The sequence below is a fragment of the Amyelois transitella genome, chromosome 10 (assembly GCF_032362555.1).
Source record: "Amyelois transitella isolate CPQ chromosome 10, ilAmyTran1.1, whole genome shotgun sequence".
Classification (NCBI taxonomy): Eukaryota; Metazoa; Arthropoda; class Insecta; order Lepidoptera; family Pyralidae; genus Amyelois; species Amyelois transitella.
In genome coordinates this window covers 1999170-2021840 of record NC_083513.1, presented here as the reverse complement: position 1 = coordinate 2021840, position 22671 = coordinate 1999170, and the positions used below count along the sequence as shown (strand labels likewise).

At 33.9% G+C, this 22671-nt stretch overlaps 2 protein-coding genes and 1 long non-coding RNA gene across 3 annotated transcripts in view; all 3 read right to left on the bottom strand.

Annotated features, from left to right (window-relative positions):
- The window catches only part of LOC106140620 (CDK5 regulatory subunit-associated protein 3), a 61917-nt gene that overhangs the window by 17858 nt on the left and 21388 nt on the right, over window positions 1–22671 (bottom strand). The window lies entirely within an intron of this gene.
- Window positions 6864–8582, bottom strand: LOC132902162 (uncharacterized). Its single transcript, XM_060946221.1, has 2 exons — window positions 8568–8582; window positions 6864–7460 (listed from the first exon to the last, which is right to left on the bottom strand). Exons 1-2 carry the CDS (start codon window positions 8580–8582, stop codon window positions 6864–6866), a joined length of 612 nt encoding a protein of 203 aa, XP_060802204.1.
- LOC132902151 (uncharacterized) lies at window positions 14047–15722 on the bottom strand. Its single transcript, XR_009657034.1, has 3 exons — window positions 15537–15722; window positions 14987–15236; window positions 14047–14739 (listed from the first exon to the last, which is right to left on the bottom strand). It is a non-coding gene; the product is annotated as an uncharacterized LOC132902151 (long non-coding RNA).

The window sequence follows — 22671 nt, the reverse complement described above, 5'->3', positions numbered from 1 at the left end:
GTTAGTATAATTTTACTCTGCTTAAATATTTTCAATGCTTGCAAATTGTTTGTGCTTAACTTGCTATAACGAAAGAAACCACCATAAGGATTACATAAATTTCTACTTAACTTTAGATTCAAATGATCGTTGATTTATCTAACAAGAGCGAAAAAAAATATAAGTCTAATTAATTAAGAAAGAACGGATTAAAAATGTATACAAGAACTAACCAATACAGAAATCAAACTCTCAAAATACGTTCTAAATTTAAAGTTTGTTCTTTCTATACGCTTCATAGCTCTATCTGCCCGCCCTACGCTCACCGGCCACTCGCAACACAGATTTGAACCTCAACAGTGTGCGACAGGGACAACACTATTGCACCCTCGTGTTGTCCCGCTCACGGTCAAACTTTACGAACTATTTTCATTGGTCCCATGAAGTTTACTCCTCATATTTGCAACTAACTAGCTTTTTGCGCAAAAAGGTGTATTATTAGGGTAAGGTTGCTTAAATCGTACCACCGCCTAAGTCGTACCCCGGTAATTTCTCACTTGATACACAAAAAATGCACCATCTGATGACATTTATCTGAACTATTTAGTCAGGCAAACAAATTCAAACAAGTGGAACGCTGCTCGGCTTCGTGAAACGAAGATATTTAAAAAGTAAGTATTTTATACGTATTGCATTACAATTTTTGGCACATTTATAAGCTATTTATGGCAGGATAGCGATAGTTAATTTATTTCTTTGACAATGTCTATTTAGAGTGCGTATCTAGCAATAGTTTAAGCATACTCAAACATGAGATATTTATAGGTTTTGTTAGTTGTTTTAATTTGAAATTCAGAAGTCCCCTCTGCTTAAGTCGTACCTGTGCTAAATTCCTTAGTCGTACCGGTACGACTTAGGTTTAAAGAAAATTATTTAACAATTAATTTATTTTTTTATCAGGTTATAAATACTACATAGCATGAAAAAGATAAAATACAATACTTGGAAGCAAGAGGATATGGACCAGGCTCTATAATAGAAGCCAAGGAAAATATAAAGAAGAAGAAGAAGCCTGTACTAGATATGAAAAAAATCAAAATAGAAAAAGGAATTAATAAAAGTATTTAAAGAATTAATAAAGAAAAACAAAAAAATAAAAGCTAAAGCATCATGGTTATGCCAACTATGTAAAGAAGATCGCAAAGAAAACATGATCCAGTGCATAAAATGTAAAGTCTGGATACATGACCTATGCGCTGGTGTAGAAAGTAGTACCTACCATTAAAAAATATATTTGTGATATCTGTGTTAGTAAGTAAATTCGATATTATACCTTCTTGATAACCAAAACATGTTTCAAGTGATCTCTTGTTATTCAGTATTATTTCTATATAGTTTATTATGACTTCATTGAAGTCTATTTTCTAAGTACGACTTAGGCTATAGGTGGTACGAGTTAGGAACTGAGGCGCCTTAGTCGTACCGAAAGCAGGTTTGTTAAAATTGTTAATTTAACTATTTTGATGAAAGATTTGTTAGTGTCTATAAACGTTGATGGAAAGGCAACTAAATAAAGATTCGACAGATGTAAGAAGTTGTGTTTAATTTCAATTGTAGTAATAATTAGAGTAACATTTCCTTAGGGGGTACGACTTAAGCAACCTTACCCTACTGCATAATTTTGACTTGTACATCTTTTTGCATGATCAATGCTACCGATCATGATTTGAAAATAATTTTGTTTGAATTTTCTTATAATTTTTAACACACTGAGATCTACGTAATAAACACGAATCTTAATTTAATCCGTCATAGGTTTGTTACAAAAAAGTTTAAAGTCACAAACTATTAAAAAAGCTTTCCAAAGTGATAAATATTAACGTATTTTTGTTGATTAACCAGGGATCAACAGCATAGTGCCAAAGGGAACATATACCTGACGTATCAAGTTATTAAGTCCGCAATCAGTTGATTGTCCAGCTTTATTGAGGAAGCACTCCAAAGCTTTTAATTACACATGTAATTATGACACGTGATGCCACGAGAGCTTTGTTTTTGAACGAGCTCTCGCAAACAAACTGTCGCGGTGTGGAAACGTTTCTTTCTCGTGTTTTGGATGCGATTGTTTGCATAGAATCTTGGATTAATAGTTTCAATTATCCTTTATTTAATATATTTTTTATTTATAACATACATATACATATATAATCACGTCAGTATCCTTTGCGGGGTAGATAAAGCCAACAGTCTGAAAGGCTACGTGTGTACTAGTGACAGGTAGCTAGCCCACAAGAGGAATACCAAAGTGTATAAGCCTATTCCAGAGTGCCGGAAACCACATATTTTTTTTTTACTTATTTTTAGAGTTTGTTTAAAAAAAATACTTTTGGAGCTGCTCTTGTTGCGTACAAGCTGTTGCGTTCGCTAATAAAAGGTTATTCAATTTCCATGAAATTCTGTATTTAATTAAATTTGTATAAAAAAAATACTGTAAAGATTAGTTTAATAAATAATGGATATCGTAAGAGGCGACTAAGGGAAAGACTAATGTAAACTTTGACGTCTTCTGTGGGCGATGGGTTAGCAACCTGTTACTATTTTAATATCAATTCCATAATTAAGACATATTGCTGAACGTGGCCTTTCAGATTTTTTAATACTTTTGGCTCTGTCTACCCCGCAAGGGATACAGACGTGACCCTATGTATTTATGCATATGTGGAACCCACGTGTTAAATTTCAAAACTCATAAAACTTTAAAAGTGGCCATAAAGGCTTGCGACTTCAGCACTATCTACACCGTCAAGGAAAAGACGTCTCAAAAAGAGTCGTCTTATTGTAAAATATACATGGCAGAGTGTACAAATCTTATAAGTCTGAGAAAAAGGAGTAAACTCCCTTATTTTGATGCAAAACTTGAAACTTGACAAGAGTTTTCCTTGTTCGTATCTAGTTTTATGTAAATTTTGCCTATTTCGAACTAGGTTTAAAGTGTTAAGTCTCGGTTAAGTAAGAGCATTTTAAACATTTGCTTTTGTGATGCTAAATAGAAACACAATAAGAAATAATATTTGTAAGTATGATTAAAAAAATATACATACATACAGTGACTTTTTCATAACCTGCGGGGCAGACAGAACCAGCGGTTGCGCTAAGCTTGATATGCTACCTTCAGCTGTATGGCTTAATGATGGAATTGAGATTTAAGTAGTAACAGGTTGCTAGCCCATCGCCTTAAACAAGAATCCCAAGTTTAATCTTACTCGCCTTCTACGACGTCCATGGGAAAGAGATGGAGTGGTCCTATTCTAAAGTGCCTGGGACAACACGGCAAATTCGGAAAAATGTGTATTTAAGTAAATGAATATTTCGTGATTTTTTTTTTAATCCTACCTCGGCCTTGTGTCGTTGACTCTTTTTTTAACTTACATACCTACAATAGATTATTATATATATGTACATATAATAAAAGTGGGGTAGGTAAGTGAGTAAACACTTACTTCCGCCCACAGTTCTTATATGTTTATGATAGAATGATTAACTGGACGGTTTTGAATAAAACAAACTATATATGTTTACAATAAACATAAACATATGAGTGTGACATGTTAGTAATGCATTTATAATATTAATAAGAATGCTATCGTTAGATTCAATATCAACGCAATTCAATTAAATCGTTTAAGATATAAATACGTACTGAACAAAGAGTCTTTGCAGTCTTAACTACCACTTATAGAAAGGTGCCAAAGAATTCTCATTGTGTGAGAGTGAGCGACTCTAAATCTTACTTAAATTAAGTAAGTACTTAATGTTACTTGTATATACATACATACATATGGTCACGTCTATATCCCTTGCGGGGTAGACAGAGCCAACAGTCTTGAAAAGACTGAATGGCCACGTTCAGCTATTTGGCTTAATGATAGAACTGAGATTCAAATAGTGACAGGTTGCTAGCCCATCGCCTAAAAGAGGAATCCTAAGTTTATAAACCTATCCCTTAGTCACCTTTTACGACATCCATGGGAAAGAGATGGAGTGGTCCTATTCTTTTTTATGTTACTTGTATATAGCGAACTAAATAAAACAATGCTAAATTTGATTTCTCCTGCGGTGTCAAAATATAGATGAATTTTATTTTTTTAATATTTTAAAAGTTTTGCGAGGTACATGAGATGGTTAGTGAATAATACCTTTATCTTTTGGTAATACTAGTTCCCTTGATTTACATAGTTTTTCAAAAAAGTAGAATTTTTCTTGCCCTTGTACTTTTAATGCCAGTTGTAGTATTAATATAAAATAAAACCGTTCAGAAAGTTTTGCGTAAAATGTTAATAAGTGAACATCAAAAGAAACTTTCGCTTTATAAATATTAGTACTTATAAGTAATAAATTACGATGATGATGTGATGATATTCAGCATAACTTTAAGACTGGTACTGGTTTCATACAAAATTTAACGGCTGAACAGAAAGTATGCTTTTGAAGCTTAGCAATGCGCACTCTAATTTCGTTTTACCTCTATCTTATGTACATATTGACAGTGTCTTTTTTAAACAGAAACAAGATCGTGCAACAGAACACTCCGTGCATTTAATTGCAACGTAGCAATAGCATTTCCGTATTTTCCATTACAAATATTGATACTTTCATACTTTTTACATGAATATTAAAACTTCATTCTTTTGATATTTATAAGTTTAATGCAATAGGCGGATCGAATATCAACAGCACTTCTTTCCCGCGCAAATCTAAGGTCTCTAAACCTTAATGATGGAATTGAGATTTAAGATAATGACAAATTGCTAAACCAAGCCCCGTGTGGTTCCTGGCACTTTTGAAATAGAACTATTCCATATCTTCTCAATGGATATCGTAAGAGGCGACTAAGGGAAAGACTAATTTAAACTTAAGTTGAGTTGCACACTACAAATGATTTCCTCAGGCTTAGTAGGGAATTCTAATGGCTATCCACAGTCTGAAAGCAGAATTTTAAGGCAACATTTTTGACAAAATATGAAGTAAAGAATGTTAAATAGACAATTAAAGGAAACAAAGAAATTTATTTTCTTTCATGCTGGTTCGATCTTATAGCGAAGATAACATAGCGTGTGTCAGGTACTTTTGATGAAGATAGTGTTAAGATACATTTTTTTTCAAATATTGCTACTTGTTCCAATTTTAAGTTGAACAAAAAAATATTGCAATTCATCTTCACCACAAATTTCAGCATCTTAATAATGCAAATCTCATTTCCGCTTACGGAATATTTTAATATTTTGTTGTAATAATTATACTTTCTCCCTTCAACAAATGTTTCCAATTTTTGTTTGTTTCTTTAAGATGAGTTGGTATATACATATATATTTACAATATACAGTTGCATAATGAAACGGTAGCAACGAGCCTAAATCTTCAAAGACCTTTTAATAACTACGTAAGATACATGTTAGCTATTGATATACTCGTAGGTGAAAGTTGGGTGTGAACTATGGGAATGAGGCGTGATTTTCTGTATGTACGAGTATGTTCATGTTCATATATATCTATTGATTTATATTGTGGCGACATATCTACGCCACAAGTATCAACAACCAATCACGACTTCTCGCTGTTTTTGACTGATAACGCCATCAGTCAAATCAAAAAAAAATCAGTCAGAAAAGTCTAAATCGCGCAAGCAAATATTTCACGGATTGGAGCAAACAATAACAACAACCTCCGACACAACAGCAGTTCCCCAGGCATCACATGAAGGAAGATCTTCCCTTTGGTGGCTGTCAGCCGAATCATCACCCCCGCTACATTATCATCCTCCTGACGTTAGTTTCTGTGTCAGTTGCGTCCTTCTAGGTCAGTCCTAGGTTTTAACACAAAACAACTGAATTTAAGAAGAATAAAAGAGATACCCAGAACCGTAGTCACAGGTAAACCGCGTCTCCTCTCCATAGATTTTATGACATAACTGAAACTTGTGCCAGTAAAAAAATAATTTACATATTAGCAAACAAAACACCCTATAGAAACCGTTATATAACCATGAGAGTTTAATACACATATGTATGTTTTATTAAATAAAATACTTAACCAAAAATCTGTCTCTGCCGAGAGTTCCCGTAAAAGCGGAGGCGGGAATAAAACCCGGATATTTTGCACTTTCCCGGCAAATTTGCATGTCTCTTAATATTAATAATCCCCGGAGGCCGGTCGTAATGCATGATAATTGTTGGCAGGACTTGCGGGTGTAAAATGTCCCTTTAAAATCGCTGGCCGAATATTGAATTACACTTGGGAGATTAAGGATATTATATAAACATTTTTGGTGTGAAATGGTGACCAAAACCTCTGATCATTATTATATTTTCTTATATAAAGAAGAAAAACGTATGTGACTGTCGGTGTATAAAAATTAATCGATGGTCATCTTATTAGAAAGATTACGTTGGCGTAATATAGAGCAAGATATCTGCGAAGGTGGAATACCTATAAAATAATCAAGCTCATATTATTAGGTTAATGACAAACCGAATTATTTTATAGTGGACTCTTTCTTAATTTAGTTTCTTTATGTCTTTATATCACCTACTTTAGTATTTTTTTTTCTATATTATCACACTTTATTATCACACTTATTCTATATATCACACATGCAGAATTAAAAAAAATTACCGCCTTCATGTTGGCTAAGAAATCTTGAAATGACATAATGACGTCTATAACGGATGCTGTAGGTAAGTTACCGCAAAAAGAGGAGCGAAAAATGTTTGAAAAAGACCCAGGGCCCCAACGAAAGGTGTAAATGCTGGTGTTGAAAAGGGAAATAAAAAAGTAAATGTACAAGTAGTCAATTTAAAAAATAAATAAATAATAGAATAAAACAATTACAAGTCAACTTCGTATTCCGAATTTTCAGCAATTTCAGCAAGAGTTGTACCTTCAGTACTGGTCGCGATGAAAGCCATTCTCCTACTTTTGATCATCTCCTGCAGATCCACCTTCTGCATCGTGACCCTCACCAGATCCTTCAATATCTTCCTGATATCCTCGTCCTGTGATATCAGGCTTTTTATGTTATCTTTCGTGAACCCAAAGTCTCGTCTCCCATTGACCATTGGTGCGGATGGTCTAATCTTCTTCTTTCTTGTTCTCAAAACTTGGGGCTGTTCATACAGCTGCCTCTGTTTCTGCATCCTTGGATACGGCTGTAAGTTCGGATGCATTTGGTTTCCGTAGCTGTTCAGCTGTTCAGAGACACATGGTGCATTGTTACAACTCATGGCACAACACATTTTTGGGTATGGACAAGACGGTCTCGAGTCAGATAGCCTTTCGATCTTGGGTGAGCTGACGGTGCTGGAAGGTGGTGCTGTGGTATGCTTACAGTCCTGATAGTAGAGAAGATTTTCGATACTCTCGCCTGATGATGACTCCCTGTGTCTCCTCGGTGTTGCGTTTCTCGCGATGGATAATAGGAGGAACTTGAAAAGAAGTGAGAAATGATTAGCTTTTGTCCGTGAAACTTTTTTTTTGAACTCTTGTTATGCTTATAATTCAGATTTTAAGACTTATCTCAAAGAATCGTCTATTCATTTTTGTAACATACATACATACATATGATCACGTCTATATCCCTAGCGGGGTAGACAGAGCCACCAGTCTTGAAAAGACTGATAGGCCACGCTCAGCTGTTTGGCTTAGTGATAGAATTGAAATTCAAAAAGTGACAGGTTGCTAGCCCATCGCCTAAAAGAAGAATCCCAAGTTTATAAGCCTATCCCTTAGTCGCCTTTTACGACATCCGTGGGAAAGAGATGGAGTGGTCCTATTCTTTTTTGTAATGGTGCCGGGAACCACACGGCATAACATTTACATTTGTTAAAAATTTGCTTCAAGCAACTGGTCTTTGGGCACCATATTTAATAATCTTTCTACATTCGTAACGAACCTGGATACTCCAAATTGAACGAACGGGTCTCCGAATTCTTCAGCTACGATTCGCCAATTCTCATTCATAAATTGAAGAACAGCTTTTCCAACTAAAAGGGCTTCCTTTAAGCAAGTTTGTAAGGCTGTACATGACGCGACAACGTAGCTATGGTCCGTGGTGGAATTCTTCATCACATCACGTAGAATTTGCGGCCATTTGCATCATTTTTGTAATCTTTTAAATATATCATCATCTCACTTGCATTAAAGTCTACTATTACACCATCATGTACAGGTCCATTAATTGAAATAATTTTATGACTCAGTTCTCCGGTACCTACGCGAAGGATGACCGAAGCAATACATTTAAAATTAAAAATCCCTCAACAAGAATTTACATAACGTTCTATATTCTATGACTCATGCCTTTTTATTGGAGTCCCATATTGGGGAAGTCGTCACAAAATATTTGTAATCCGACATTTTATGTCGGCCGCTATGAAACGAATTCCATCAAGCATAACTAAAAATACTTTCGACAAATTTTCTGTTCATCTGTTCGGGAGCTACGATGCCACAGACAATCACGTCAAGATTATAACACCCTGTTTTTTTTTGTAGGGTGTTGTTAAAGGAAAATAGAGAAATACATTACTTACAATTTGCACAATCATCGTTTCTACTCCAGAGTACAGCTAATCGCAACACCTTGAACATTCCTTATCAAATACAGATTTGCACTGAGGAAATGGCTGAAAATTGTTTTCTAAACACTCACAACAAATATTTTTCTTTACCACGTGAGTGGGTAAAACTTTGTATTTTCATCTGTTGTTTCTGTTAACATACCTAATATAATCTCGTTCATATTCTTCGGGGGTAGACAGAGCCAATAGTCTAGAACAGAACGAAAGGCCACGCTCAGGTCTATTGCTTAATGACGGAATTGAGATTCAAATAATGAACCATCGCCTATAAGAAGTATCCCAAGTTTTCCCTTTTCCTAAGTCACCTTTCACGACATCCATGGGAAAGATATGGAGAAAATATAAACCTTATTATATACAAGTCTAAATAAGAAGTTTATTTGTCATACATCGAAAATCCCCTGAAAACAGGATTTTATTTCAGGAATAAAATGTACACTATGTCTTTATCAATACTTTTTAATAAAATAACTACATATATAAGTATGCCTCTTTGCGTAGGCAGAGACTACATCTTACCACTTGCCACGATCCCTGCGTACAGCTTTCGCTTCATCCACATTCATAACTCTCTTCATGCAAGCGTTGGCTTTATAAGGTTTTATTTAACAAAATATGTACGTTAAGCGGTATATTAGCAGTTTATGAAATCTAAATGATAGATTGTTATCTATCATGTTATATGTTGATAAAACAAATAGGCTACCATATTTATCTACACCATTATCTATTACAACATAATAACACACAATCCACTTGAGTTATGAATAAGAATATCATTATAAAAATAGACATTAATATTTACATACACAGAAATCGAAATAATATTAATCTTATACATTTGTACATCCATACCATAAAATCACGTCTTTTTCCGGGAGGGATAGGCAGAAAGATGTCTGTCACTATTTTTCTCTCAATTCCATCGTAAGTTTATACAACTGAATGTGGCCGTTCAGACTTTTCATAATTGTTGGCTCTGTCTACGGCGCAAAGGATATTGACGTGATAATATTTATTTATGCCTTTTTATATGCAATAAAGTGTATACAAAAAAATTATTAAACACCGAAATTTATTGCGTGTACGCAGCTTTCCGTTGAGCCTTCCTGTACTTGTCTACTTGGTCTAACACCCGTCTGTACATAGGCAGGAAAAACTTATCATTAGAATAGCTCGCCAGCTTCCTCTCCATATAGCCTAGGCATTGATGGTACCACCAGGGTAGCACCAGGTACTGTTCTGCCGGTATTAAGGATTGCTTTTCGCAAAATGATTGGCTAGGTATTTTAAGGTTAGGGATGTCGGCTACTCTGAAGTTTTTGGGCAGCATCGGAGCTGGTCGTATGGTGCTTCGCCTCGGGACCCTGTTTGGCAGATATACTGACAGGATTGCCGGCACACACGCTAGTATAGTAGCTAGTATCTGAAAATGATGTTTTTTTTATTTAATTTCAAAAAAATATGTTCACAGAAAACATAATTATAGTAAGTATAATAGAAGAAACAGTATATAGGTTCTTTTTTGTTCTCAAGATATCTCTATCAGCAGAACCGAGACAGAAGTCATGATGAAAATATTTTGTTTATATTTTTTTATGATTTTAATACAAGATAAGTGATCATGCAAAAAAAATCATCAAATGAATCCTTAGTGCCCAAAACAAGACAATGGACGAAGTCGAAGGAATTCCACAAATAATGTTTAAAAAATTATTTATACGATAAAAATATCGCGAGGAAACCTGTACATTGGTGCCCGGTGACTGGATGTGTAACCATGATCCGATAAAGGTTAAGCAATGTTGCAGAAAACCTTTTTAGCGACTCTGAACTGTTACTCTGATTTTGAAGATTAAAAATGTATGTCGGATCTAACAAAAGAACTTTATAGTTCGTACGTCATCAAAATCGGTCAAGTAATTTTTGAATATTCACAATTTCGTTAAAACTAAAAGTATTCACGAGGTCTCAGTTGACGGTGAATGCTTACTATTAATTATATTTATAACACTTACAAACACAGCCTTCATCATCACGATCCTCCAAACTGCTAACCGCTTTACAATTTGAAAAACGGCTATTAATTAAATTATGGCGTCATAAAAAAATACAATTAATTTGATCTACAATTTAAAATTAGTTTTTCATTGGATATTAATTTCAGGATAACCCTACGAAGCCTATTTATTATGCATTTGTAATTTTTTGTGCCGTGTGGTTCCCGGCACCAATACAAAAATAAGAATAGGACCACTCCATCTCTTTCCCATGGATGTCGTAAAAGGCGACTAAGGGATAGGCTTACAAACTTGGGATCCTTTTTAGGCGATGAGCTAGCAACCTGTCTCTATTTGAATCCCAATTCTATCATTAAGCCAAATAGCTGAACGTGACCATTAAGTCTTTTCAAGACTGTTGGCTCCGTCTACCCCGCAAGGGATATACACGTGACCATATGTTTGTATGTATGTATGTAATTTTATAGTATTAGCATTCGCATCCGGCTCCACCTGCGTGAAATGTACTTTCCATTCTTGCCACACTAAATAATAGAAGTGTATAAAATGGCAAGAAGATCGGTATAACTGAGAAGAAGTAACAAACGAACAAATTTACTATAAATAAAAGAATATAATTATTTACTAGAGGCCGCCCGCGACTTCGTACGCGTGGAATCAATCCCGCGGGAACTCCAGGATAAAAAGTTCAGCTACCTACATATTTTTTGGGTGAAAGAGTGACAAACATACATACTGACATCCTGACATACTCACGAATTTTGTATATTTATAAGACGGTAGAATTAATACTGTACTTATAATGACCATAGCAAGCGGAATGGACCATCAAGTAAAACCATAGACTATAACTCAGTTTATTTTAACTTAGTCGAATAGGCCTTGTGTTGCCTTCATTGACGGCCTCTGTACCGCAGCGATAGTACTCTTGTCTGTGACACAGGAGGTCCCGGGTTATAACCCCGACCGGGGAATGATGAGAAACGATTTGTTTCTGATTGCCCTGGGTTTTAGGTGTTTATCTTTATTAGTATTTATTATAAAATATAGAATCGTTAAGTTTGTATCTCGTAACACGAGTTTTGAACTTACTTCGAGGCTAACTCAATCTGTGGTCCAGTATATTATTATTTATTTGTTTTAAAGGTAGTCGAGTAAGTTATCAACTCGAATAAATGCTTGTTGTAATCATTTAATATCAACTACCTAATAACTAATAGGATAAAAGTACCGTTTCCAAAAAAAAAATTAACAAGGTTATTCTCTATTTTTTTGGGACCGTATCAAATAACGATCTTCTTTTAAGGTCTCTCTTGTAATCAAGAATCGCTTTCAAAGTATTCATAAACATAGGATGAACGGTACTCGATGATGTTTTCCAAAACGGTGGTGGTCTCCTCGTCACCAGCCACTTACAATAAAAATACCACCAGGGAAGTGGTAACCACGGGTGAAGTATTGGTTTTGTGAGTTTCAACTTGCAGATCTCCTTCGTAGGCAGTTCCAAACACATGTGGCTTGGTGTTTCGGTACATTCGTTCGTTATGAAGTCATAACCCGGTTTGAATGGAAGAATAAATGGCCCCCAATCCCTGTGGTAACACTGGCAAGTTATGATTTGTAAAAATAAAATTCCAATTTTAAATCTCATTAGTTTGGTCGTACAAAAATTCTTCGATTGCGTTCTCAGCTCCTTGTATTGTTTATGTTTGATTCATCTTTTCTTTTTAGTTCATGTTAAAACTTAGCTAACGCTATTCAATAAATCAAAACATTCAGTATTTACTTGAAAAAATTTAACATTCTTATGCAAAAGTAGTCCTTGAAATATTGTTACATTTTATTACGAAACAACGATGCGTAATAAAATTCAAACATCATTTCAATTTCAATAAAATAATATTTAAAATAAGTTAATCTTTATAAAAAGTCATACTTCTCCAAAAAAGATAGCTGCAGTCTTTGCCTACTTCAACGGGTAAGTGGCGTCATTTTATCTCGTAAATATATCTGTTAAGTTAGTTAATTATATAAAAACAATATTGCTATTTGTGTAATGATGAGTGTTGTATTTTAAAAAACAGAGACATTATTACGGCGGCATCGTGTCTGACCACAGATTAAAAATTAAAAAGTTATAGACACTTAAGTCTATACTTTACAATATCAATTTAAGCAACAGATCATTATCTACTTATTTTCTACGCTATCTTAATCGCTATTTTTATAAAGATACATACATACATAAGTATATATACATACATACATACATATAATCACGTCTATATCACTTGCGGGGTAGACAGAGCCAACAGACTTGAAAAGACTGAATGGCCACGTTCAGCTATTTGGCTTAATGATAGAGTTGAGATTCAAATAGTGACAGGTTGCTAGCCTCTAACTACCAGACCAATCCCAAGTTTATAAGCCTATGCTTTAGTAACATTTTACGACATCCTTGGGAAAGAGGAGTGGTTCTATTCTTTTTTTTTATTAATGCCGTGTGGTTCCCACACTTTTTAATCTAGCAGTTTGTTTTTTCTAATCCCTCGAGAGTTCGCACGGGAAATGCTAACAGGAAAAGTTTTTCATTTCAAAAGCATTAAAATAGTAACATTTATTATAAAGCAACGAGCACCGGCAGTGTGCGTCCGACTGAGCCGATGCCTCTTGCATTCTCATTAAAATAATGGCTTGCTTTATAAATGAAGAACAAACGCCCTTCTTTAGTTGCGCTCGAGTATTTTTCATGGACTGGTGACACAAGTGTCCCGGTAGCGTTGCACGCGCGACGCCATTTTAATCGCGCCGAAAACTATCGCTGTCCCGTTTTACGTCATAATAAAAAGCGAGACAGCGATAGGTTTTCGCGCGATAATAACGGCGTCGCGTGCGCTCGTTTGATTTAATTAAAGTACTTCATAAGTAAGTTTTGCGTGCTACAATTTCGAGACCACTTCGATCTTCTTGACATCAGGTGAAACGCATTTAAATTACCAAAAAAAAATCTATTTTGGTCTGATAAAGTGTGTGTTCTATCTGTGTGGTCTAAAACATTTTTTTGAGTAAGTTCTCATAGGTTCCACACTCCTGACAAAAAACACATGGCAAGGTTTTTCCTAACAGACACAAACTATTTGTAAATTGAAATAGTATCACACAATATTATTAAAAGTACTGTTACGCTATCCTAATTAAAAAATAATGGGGTAAGAAACCTTTTAACAAATAGACAATAATTTTCTTTGCTTCCTTAAATGCACCCGTACCTATAACATTCGGGGGTAGACAATAGAAACCATTAAGTTTGACGTAATTCCGCTAAAATCATTTTTCATTTCTATTATTTAGCTGTAAATACAATCGAAGCGATTGACTTGTTATACGGGAAAAATAAAGTTACAACAAAAAAAATTATAAATTTGTTTATTTGCTTATTAACATTACCTACCTTCATGCCTAAATTCACATTACAATTTACTGCAATTGAATAATAGCTTTGTGTAGTTATTTTCTACATTTCAGTTTATACTCTTTATTCCAGTCAGAAACATTTGTCGACATTTTTATTTCAACTTATATACCTAAGTGTTACTTTACTTAATATTATTAACGTTTTTGAAGAAATCTTCTAAGTATATCTATTATAGTAAATTTCTATTACCTTACAGAAATAAAGATAATAATATATCTTGATACATCTTTTTATCTAAAATATAATTCCAAAAATTAAATATAATTAATAACAAAAGTAATTCATTATAACATCAGTGATTTTGCTATTCTCGTGGCTATTAATTTATTTTAAAATGTATTATCAACAACAAGACGTAAGTATCAAGATTGATTACCTTTCTGTCAGTACTATATTATATACCGAAATATACCGAAAGCAATGGCGTATAGTTTGTTCTGCCGCTTCTACACTTGCTGATTTGCACGGTCGCAGCCTTTTCTCAATTCTTATAAATTACTTACTTCGAGGCTAACTCAATCTGCCCGATCTGTTCCATATATATTTATTTATTTATAATTCTAGCTTTAACTCGCAGCATCAGCTTTAATTAAACGCCATCTTTAAAAAGCGAAGAATTTAACGCCATCTACAAAAAGCGACGAAATTAGCACACCCCACAAAAAGTAAAAATTAAATGCCACTTAAAAAACGATGAACTTAGGCACCACCGTCAAAATAATACAGATTTTTCTCAAATCCCACTGCAACTATATTTTTGACCGGGACGAAAGTTACACTATGTCCTTCTCCAAACTCTTACTTATAGGTATTTGTGATATTTCAAGAAGATAAATTCAGTAGGTAACCCGAAAAGAGGTTTCAAACAAACTTACTTTCACATTTATAATATTTCTCGGGATTTTCTTCGACGATCGTCGTCATTGTAATTTCAGTGGCAGATATTGAAATGTATTATTATCCATAGCACACAGGGTAAAAGTATAAACAGGGGTAAACAGGGAACACTGGAACGACAGGAACCATTGGCGGGAGAGGGTTGATGATGATCACAGCGCTATGTATCCTTCCCGTCATCATAGTCATCAATATGTATATGACAATTATTTTTATTCGCATAGTTATCTACAAAAAAATTGTTATACAATTATATTTTGTTTTCATTCTTTTGGTTTGTCTAAAATTCCACTCCGAATTGTACCAGACTCAACGGTACTCTTTGGATGTAGGTATATAGATATATATTTGATATAAGTAGGTAATTATGTTATATATTTCTATCAAACATAATATCCTCTTATAAAGAATATAAAAAAGTTAAACATACATACCAATATATAACACGAATTTATCATACCTTATATACTTTATTTAACGGAGCAGAGCCATTTATAAATTTATCAGATTTTCCCTTGTTTTACATACCTTATTAAAACATTTTTTTTTAAAACTCTTCTTAAATTAACTGCACGGAAACAAAACACATTTCTTTAATCAATAAAGTGTATTTTGAAATAAAACAAGGAGATTGTGATGTTCACGTGAAAGCAATTTTCCATTTTGATTTCATTAAAACTCACGTTTTGCGATAAGTAAATATAAGTAATTAATCGATATAAAACTAAAACTTGTTGCGAACTGATGGGCTAGCATAATGGCATGCGCGATAAACTATCGCTGTTTCGCTTTTTTAGTATGACGTGAAAGGGACAGCGATAGTTTATCGCGCGATAAAAAGTCGGTATTTTTTTATATGTATATTTTCTTTCATTAAATTTCATACCTTTGTTATATTTCACGTATTTTTACTAGACACAAGTTTAAAATTTGAAGGCCCCATTAGCGTTTCTTAGTAGTAATGGCGTGGTTAGATTGTTTGTCTGTATGTACACGCTTTACTCTGGAAGTTCCGGACGGTTTATAATGAAACTGTTTTCCCTATAAAGGTAAAAATCCTGGGCAAGCCTATAAGCTTTTAAAAGTGGAATGACTGATAGAGAATCATGATGGTCTAGTTAAAATATAATAAATATAAAAATGACACCTTCAAGATTTTTTTAGTCTGGTGAGAATTTTCTATAAAGTAATTAAAATCATAGATTTGGTACATCTATTACGGCACCGTTATGATCCAGCTAACTTTATTCTTCAATCCGCTAGTAAGAATATCCAAACGTTAAATCCATAAGTTTAATAATACTTAGATCTTTAATCATTTCCTAAAATCATTTATCCCACAAGAGAACGACTAACAAAATTGATATAATAATAAAATTTCCAAAACCGCCATTAAAGGCACTGATGATGCTTTCAAGCAATTAATTAGCAAATCTACTTATCTTAAATTCACTTATTGATAACTCTGCCTACGAATTTCCAAAAAAAAAAGATGGAGAAATCTTATTTAATTATATTTACTGGGATAGGTCCCAGTAAATACAGGTAGGTACATATAGTTTATTTCTTTATTTTCTTAATATTGAGAGGTAATGCTTTGTTAACGTTCGTGAATAGCTCGGTAGTAGTAATCGCTATTTTTATAAAAATAAGAAAATTTAAAACATAGAACTTCATGGATACATATTTTATTGAAAATACTTAACCTAAATAATTATTAAAGAGTTACTACATAGTTTCCTTCGAAATCATAAAAAAATATCAGCAAAATGCTAGTCCTAAAAATTTGCAGTGAAATTATCCATAAAGTTTTTTATGAAGCACATTTTTTTAATATTTAAATATTTTTTACTCCAGTATTTTAGACCGTATTAACATGTTTATTTTTAAAATAAGTAAAGTAACATATGAACAAAAAAACTTCTTGTTCTACCTGTTTTTCATGTTGGGAAGAATTGTCAAACTGGTTTTAAAGTAATGACGGATTTTTACTTAAAACTTATCATGGTGAGGTCTTTGACCCTTTTAATGTGATTTATTCAAATCAAATACATTCATGGTCTCCAAGATTCAAAGTTAATTTACATTTAAAATAAATTATTATTCGTAATTAAAAAAATAACTTTATTACAATAAGTATTAAATTTTGTTAAATATTTAATGCATTCCTTTTTCTTTTAAATTTTTGGAAACTATCTTCTACTTCATAAGTGCATGTGAATTTTGACAAAATTTGTACCTACAGTATGAACATAACTTATTACACTATTTGACATAATATTTGTTGAAATCATAAATTTTAAACTTATTCATTTTTTTTATAATGTAGACAATGTGCATTCATCCGACTCCGTCGTACAGAATTGATTAACATCGACCACATCCATAAAAAAAAAGGTCGTAAGAGATCTTATCTTTTAATATTGATTCTAGACCTCAAAAACCATAAATTTTCAGAAGATGAAAGTGGTGGGGATCATCCCTTACGTTTAATAAATAAAACGTAGCTCCGACAGTGTGAAATGCCCCTTACTTTGAAGAATGCCTGGTGCAATAGATAACGGAACTCTATTAATAAAAATCAAAGGTATTTGTTTTTATTACGGGACTTCATTAGTGACAAATGGATTTTTTTTCTACAAACTTATGTAATTTTAAAGTACAAGTCTGCGATGATTTGTTCATATGTATGAGTATAAGTATAAAGCTTAATATGTATTGTATATTACTGATTTCTCTTTCATCCATTAATGTCAAAATTTAGGATTCTAAAATTTATATAGGCAGGCATTTTACATACTTGTAAAAATATTTGCCTGGACATGACGCCTCCGCCAAGGGCAAGTAGGAAGGACAGGGGGAAGAAATCATAGCTTGGCATGGCTGAAGATGATTATAATCTTATGATTATATGACAAAAATTGCAGAATCCAAAGTATAGCGGTGGAGAATGCAACCGGGAACACACCAGATAAAAGATACTAGATAATAAATGACGTGTTTTTAACTTCATTAAGTAGCCTATATCGCTTTGTAATAATTTATGTTAAATTATAAACAAAAACTGCTCACATCTAAAAAAAAAATAGTGTACGAAAATTCTCATTGTAGGTAAGTATTCATCGTCTTTTCCCACGTGGTGGCTGACCAATACCAAAGTATACCATCAAAAACAAAAGCGGCATAAAACCGAATGAGAGCATTACGAAATCTGCAACAATACCGAATCTGCATATTGCCTCACATTTAATGCATACAGAGCACAAATTGGCCATGTTTTTTGGATCGAATCAACCAAAGAGGTTGCATGGATAGATGCGCAGAAAAAATACTGAACATTCATTGTATCTACACCGCGCATGCTCAGCGCGCGTCTTCGCGCGCTTTTTTGTCCGCGCCATATTTGATTTTCAAATTTCATCTGATAGGAAGTCAAATTAATTTATTATTTAATTAAGGAGACTAAATTAAACAAATAAAAATAATTAAGAATATGCTACAATAATGAATTATTTTTATAACAAACAAATAATATCTTACTTGTAAATATGGTGATTTGTTTAGAATTATATGAAAAATGTGATAATTATATTGTAAGTGGAAAAATAGTGACTTTTAGGAAATGCAAAAAAAAATCTATTTTCAACGATATAGTGTATGCGGGTTTGCTAGTGTTTTTTGTGCCATCAATATTTTGTGATACAGGTACAGTAAATTAATTAACGTGTTTTTTAATATATTTTATCTAACCTTACGATAGTTTTTCAAAAGAATAATTAAGTATATAACTATGCTTTACACCGACCAAATTTTCAGAGTAACTTCGGAGACTTTATTTCTTTTCATTCATTAGTCAGCTTATAGTTCAATTTTGAATGGATGGCAAAAAAATTGTTTTGTCGCGTCAAGCCTTACGGTCGGCTTCCTGACCCGTTCTGGGAATTGATGATGGTTTAATTGTTACTATTTTTTGTTCTTCAGACGCCTCCTACGACAGCCAAGAACGTAACCACGAAGTTTCTTTTTAACTCTAGACGCCACATAGTACTTCATGTGATAGAAATTCGTGTCTCTTTAAGTTTTCCGCTAAAATCATTACGTTCAGAGGGGAATTGCTTTTTATAATTATTTTCTGGACCCTAGTCATAGGCTGTGCCAGAGCTCCTTCTCAGAAAATTCCTTTTTATAAATTACCTAATGGATACCGACATGGTGTGGAATTTCAACACATTGCCTGAGAATTTTTCTTTTAAAACTATGGGTGCGTACAGTTAGTTTGATAATTTAAACGTTAAGACACACCTCACTAATTTTTTAAAGTAACTTTACAAAACTATTATCTACTTTAACTAAGAAGATAAGTAGGTATACTAACTAAAAATATTTTTAAAATTAGTGGAACCTAAATTACCTTAACGATCTAGAAAAAGATGGTAATCATATTGCTTAAGAGTCCAAACAATAAGATTACCAAAATGAATAACTATTGCGATATTTATGCATTGCATTGCTGCATCAAAGAACAAATGTATACATGCATATTTCTCATATTACACAAGTAATTAACAAATCTTATCTGTTTGTCTTTGTAACTAGTTATTTCTATCGCTTGAACACTGATATTATACATACATACTACTCTGTCAAGAAAGTAGCAGGAAAAGATCAATAATACACAAACTGTTTGTTATTCATCCAAATTTATTTTATCACCTTCAAAATATGCTCGTTTAGAAACGATACACTTACGCCAACGAATAATCCAATCATCAAAACATTTTTTAAACGCTGTATCCGGAATTGAGGTCAGTTCTCGCCGCGAATTCTCTTTTATGTCTTCTACCGATTGAAAATGGGTGCCACGAATTGGTAATTTGAGTTTAGGAAAAAGAAAAAAGTCGGCTGGAGCCATATCTGGTGAATATGGTGGTTGCTCGATGGTATTTGTTGAGTGTTTGGTTAAAAATTCGTTCACAATGATGGCCTTGTGCGAAGGTGCATTATCATGGTGCAAAATCCAAGAATTTTCTTTCCACAAATCTGGCCTTTTTCGTCGGATTTGCTCTCTTAAACGCCGCATAACACTCAAATAATATTCCTTATTTACCGTTTGACCTTCCGGCAAGAATTCCGAGTGCACAACACCGCGATAGTCAAAGAAAACAGTCAACATGACTTTGACTTTTGAACGACTTTGGCGTGGTTTTTTAGGTTTCGGTTCAGTTGGAAGGCGCCACTCCGAAGCTAGTTGACTAGTTTGCATGTCAAACTCGTAAACCCACGTCTCGTCACCAGTAACAATGCGTTTCATGAATGTTGGGTCGGAATTGACTCGTTCTAGCATGTCCTCAGCGACTCTCATGCGATTGAGTTTTTGAAAAAAATTCAGGTCTTTGGGACTAGCCGAGCGGCAACATGTTTCATACCCAAATTATTAGTTAAAATGGTACGAAATGGTCGACTCGTGAGATACAGAAATTTCGGTGGCTATCTCTCTCAAAGTTGAATGAGGATTTTCAGTCACTATTTCTGCGATGCTAGCTTCACTGCACTTTTGCGATGTTAACTTCAGTTGCAGACGTTGATGGCCTGCCAGAGCGAGGCAAATCTTCCATCACATCTCGACCGCTTTTGAACGCTTTGTACCACTCATAAGCACGAGTTTTTGATAAAGTCGATTCACCGTAAGCCTTCTGTAACATTTTCAGTGACTCCGAACACGATATTCCATTGGCAATGCAAAATTTAAGACAAACTCTTTATTCGATGTTTTTATCCATTATGAAATTAGCAATACACACTAGATATGATATAACTAAAAATAGCACTGTATTTAATGTAAACAACAGATGCAACTCAAACTCCGCGCCAAAATGGAAAACAGTTGTGCCAATCTAACAACAACAAAAAAAACAAAAATTTGAATTTGGAACCATAAATAAATAATCCATTCCCGATACTTTTCTGACTGAATGTATGATCACGTCTATATCTGAAAGACCGAAAGACCACGGTTAGCTGAGCGGCTTAAGATGGAATTGAAATTCAAACAGTGACAGGTTGCTATCGCCTACAAGAAGAATCCCAAATTGATTAGCCTTTCCGACATCTATGGGAAAGATATCGAGTAGTAAATTCTTAAGCCAAAAACCACACAGCAAGGCTGATCTACTTAACTTTTGCGGGGGAACCTAACTCATAAACCTTCTTCACTACATAGCATCCCCATGTCTGTAATAATGCTAAGATCTTTAAAACATACTACACACGAATTTTGATGTAGTTTTTTTTTTTCATAAATAGTGATTGAAGAGGATGTTTTATATGTAGGATAACTAAAAGCTACCCGGCCGAAGCCAAGCCGGAGGGAGTAGCTAGTATTGAATAGATGATATAACTTTGTATAAAACTTAAATATAAAATATTATATCAAGGCACACGATTATGTGGAGAAAATAAAAAAAATTAGAACCATTTTTTTAACAATAAATTGGTACTTAATCAAATACATAATTATACTCAATAAAATTTCCTTATCTTCCCGAACAAATCTTACAATATGCTTTAAAAATTTAGTAGGTACAGAACAGAAGTTCCAACAATACGGAATCCGCATCATCCGCTAATTATACACTCACGAAGGCACAGCTACGGGGAGCAACTAGTCTAAAACATAAATAAAGACATCGTCATAACTTTGGATACACTTTCACACACACGCGATTGTTGGCCCTACAAATTTTTCTCGTCTCGATCCGGAAGGACGACCACGGTAATCGATGCTACATTTACTCGATTACTCAATAGATTTCCGATGCAATTGTTCGTAACGATGCGATTTATCTGATTATAAAGTATACTATTTGATCTCTAACTACAGAGAACTACACACACACTCTACTTAACTTCACCTACAAGTTAGAGAGCTGTGACGAGTAACAAGTGCATATTAAGGGCTAGTTTTTGGTATACAATAACATAAAAGGACTGACAACCTAATTCCTATGGCGTTACTAAGGCGGCATTTTGACGGCCTCTGTGACACAGCGGTAGCGCGCTTGTCTGTGTCACAGTAGGTCCCGTGTTCGAATCCCGGCCGGGTATGATGAGAATTTAATTTTCTCTGATTGGCCTGGTTTTTACTGTTAAAATAAACCACCCATATTTAATAAATGCTAGAGCTTAACCATTAGCTGGAAATAAAAGACGAGTCCACATTGAATCCCATGAGTAATAATCATTTCGCAAACGATTTTATGGTAATAAAAAATAAACTTTAATAGTTTTAAATTGAAGTTAATTTCTTCATTTATATATATCCGTATTTGCTTGACATTTTTTATAATAATTTAAGTGCGTTTGAACTCAATTGTGGTAAGCAAGATGAAGCCTAACGTAGTGCAGATACGAGTAAGCTCAAATAATCCCTATTCACTTTTGCCTTGAAAACCCTCAAGTTATTGGGGAAGAGAGAATAGACTTACCTAATGATAGAATTTAGATTCAAATAGTGACAAGTTACCAGCCCATCGCCTAAAAAAAGAATCCCAAGTGTATAAGCCTATCCCTTAGTCGCCTTTTACGACCATGGGAAAGGGATGGAGTGGTCCTATACCTTTTACTTTTGGTACCGGGAAACACATAACACTTTAATCCTTGATCC